Source organism: Arachis ipaensis, chromosome B02 (assembly GCF_000816755.2).
Source record: "Arachis ipaensis cultivar K30076 chromosome B02, Araip1.1, whole genome shotgun sequence".
Lineage (NCBI taxonomy): Eukaryota > Viridiplantae > Streptophyta > Magnoliopsida > Fabales > Fabaceae > Arachis > Arachis ipaensis.
The window spans coordinates 28,803,362-28,806,583 of NC_029786.2; the positions used below are offsets into that span (position 1 = coordinate 28,803,362).

Sequence of the window (3,222 nt, forward strand, 5' to 3'; positions counted from 1 at the left end):
ATCTCAAAAAGGGCTAGTTAAAAATAAAAAATATGTTTACAAAAAAAATTAACCATCAAATTATCGTATATTTATGTATAAATATATGTATATTGATTAACTCATTTTTAATATATATTTTATATTTCAACAAGTATGTTATACTGATGATTAATTTTTTTTACATTTAATTTTTTGTGTGCACTTAACATATAGTTAAAAAAATACTATTAAAAAAATCACATTATTTTCACATAGACATTGTTTACTTCATTAATTTGAAGGAAATATCAGGGGCAAAAAAGTCAGTTAGGCTTAAGCCTTATTTGGGATGCTAAATCATAGAGTGTAAGTGCAATAATGCATGTGTTAGTAATTGAGCTGTGACATGGTTTGGTTTTGTTCACCGTGGTCCATCCACTTTAACCAAATGGAAAACTCTAGGGCCATCAATTTTTGTGTTTTCTGGTAAGCACTTAATCATTAAAATAAAAGTGAATGATCTCCCACTATTAAAAATACTATTGATGGCCAATTGATGATTACAAAATACTAAAATTGCTGGCCCTCTAGCATTCCTCTTTAATTTATACATAACACCACCTTTTTTTTTTTTCTAAATTTTGGTACTAGACAACATATTTTTTCCTTGCTGTTACACACTTCAAAATTCATAGCTTGTATCAGCATGCATTATTTTTGTTTTTTGAAAATATGTTGGGGTTTGTATTTTTGCATTATTCTATGAGTTCTTGAAATTTGGTTAGAGTATTAATTAAATATGTAATCGAGATTTTTTTTTTCAGTTTTGAATTTTAAATAGCTAGTAAAAGAATAATTTATTAATTTTCATATTATAAGAGTATTTAGGAGTTTCTCTCTCAATTTTTACCAACAAAAGTTTCTCTTTCTACTATAAAAAAAATATTGAGTACCGTCAAATTTACTGACAAATTTACTAAGAAAATCTTACCATTAGAATTACCATCAGAATAAATCCGACAGAATAAATTTTATTGGTAATTGTTTACCGGCAGATTTTTTTTCGGTAAATCCGACGGTAATATATTATTAATAATAATTAAATTAATAACTACCGGCGGATTTAACCGATAGTAAATCCGACGATAAACTTAAATTTTAAATTTTTTTAAATTTGTTTATAAATTAATATATAATTTTAAATATTTAAATTCAATAATTTCTAAACTAATAAATAAAAAAATACAATACTAATTAACTCAAATAATAATAAACTTAAAAAATTAACAACAATAAATAATAAACCAATAATTAACTCAGAAAATAAACAAGTTAATATTAACTCAGACAATTAACAACAATCAACTAATTAACTCAAAAAAATAATTAACTCATATAATAATAAACTTATAAAATTAACAATAATAAATATATAATAAGTCAATAATTAACTCATAAAAAAGTAAACAAGTTAAAATTAACTCAAACAATTAACAACAATCAACTAATTAACTCAAAAAATAATTAACTTAGATAATAATAAATTTAAAAAATTAGCAACAGTAAATAATAAGCCAATAATTAACTCAGAAAATAAACAAGTTAAGATTAACTTAAACAATTAAATTCAAAAAATAAACAAGTTAATATTAACTCAAACAATTAACAACAGTCAACTAATTAACTCAGAAAATAATTAACTCCGATAATAATAAACTTAAAAAAATAACAATAATAAACAATAAACCAATAATTAACTCAGAAAATAAATAAGTTAATATTTACTTAGGTAATTAACAACAATTAACTAATTATCACAGAAAATAATTAACTCAAATAATAGTAAACTTAGATAATAACAAAACTTAAAAAATTAACAATAATAAATAATAAGTCAATAATTAACCCAGAAAATAAACAAATTAAGATTAACTCAGACAATTAACAACCATCAACAAATTAACTCAGAAAATAATTAACTCAGATAATAATAAACTTAGAAAATTAACAACAATAAATAATAAACCAATAATTAACTCAAAAAGTAAACAAGTTAATATTAATTTAGACAATTAACAACAATCAACTAATTAACTCACAAAATAATTAACTCAGATAATAATAAATTTAAAAAATTGACAACAATAAATAAGTCATTAATTAACCCAGAAAAAATAAGTTAAGATTAACTCAGACAATTAACAACAATCATTCGACGTTTTTTTTGTAGTGTCTATTTTATATTAATATATAAATTATTGAAATTTTGAGAGAGAGAGGGGTATAACTAAGTTGGCATTATTCGTTGATTTTTCCATTAAAAGAAATGTGCTACTATACTAGTCTTATTAGTTCAAAGTTCAAAAATCATGAGTTCTAGCCAGTTGGCATGTCACTAAAAATAAGAGCGAGATAATGAGACAATATTATGAACAATTAATCAAAATGAGTTCGTTCAAAACATGCATGGTTTTGAAAAATTAATCAAACTAGAAGTATGTAGTAATTATTACACTATTATGAGTATAGAGTTCGTAGCCATTATTATTGAAATCCAAAAACTATATTTCCTTCAAGTTAGTAAAATAAACACTAACATGCACATCGAATCGAAAACGCAAGAGTGTTCTGAATTGGAAACCGGGATGAGGGTAACAAACAAAACGACAAACAAATAATTAAAATTAAAAAGTGAAATATATTTCTAACCCAATAACATATATCTCAGCCCGTGAAGACAGCTTTAACCAATCCCTTAAATCCAAATTCTCATCTGGCGATTTCCCTCCAACATTCCACGTTCCCACAAACATCCTACATACATAAGTACATAGTATTAGTAGTAATCATTTTCCCAGAATTAACAAGGTGAAACCGTAATAATTAATTAATTAATTAATTTATTAGGTTATATATAATATAATAAAGATTTAGTTCATTTCTGGACTAAATCCCCATTTTGGTCCTGAGATTCATGCGATTACTTCATTTGGCCTCCAAAATTTAAAATTACCTATATTAGTCTTTCAGATTCAAGTCCAGGTACCAATGTGGTCCCTCAACTCTTTTCGACGATGACTAGACAAACGGAATGCTGAGATGACATCCTCCTTACCACGCTGGATGATGAGTAAACAACGTCGTTTACCCTTGGCATCCAAACAAATCAAAAATGTCGTTGCTTTGTATATGAAGAGAGAATAAACCTTGGAAACCCAAAATAAAGTATTCTTCTTCTTCTCTATATCCACCATTCTTCAT

The 3,222-nt window shown here is 24.8% G+C and overlaps 1 protein-coding gene across 1 annotated transcript in view; it reads right to left on the reverse strand.

Annotated features, from left to right (window-relative positions):
* The window catches only part of LOC107625194 (type I inositol polyphosphate 5-phosphatase 8-like), an 8,081-nt gene extending 4,859 nt beyond the window's left edge, over positions 1-3,222 (reverse strand). The window contains exons 1-2 of the mRNA XM_016327771.2: positions 3,110-3,222; positions 2,671-2,775 (exon numbers count right to left, since the gene is read on the reverse strand). Coding sequence (XP_016183257.2) covers positions 2,671-2,775; positions 3,110-3,222 — 218 coding nt within the window. The remainder of the gene's footprint in view (positions 1-2,670; positions 2,776-3,109) is intronic.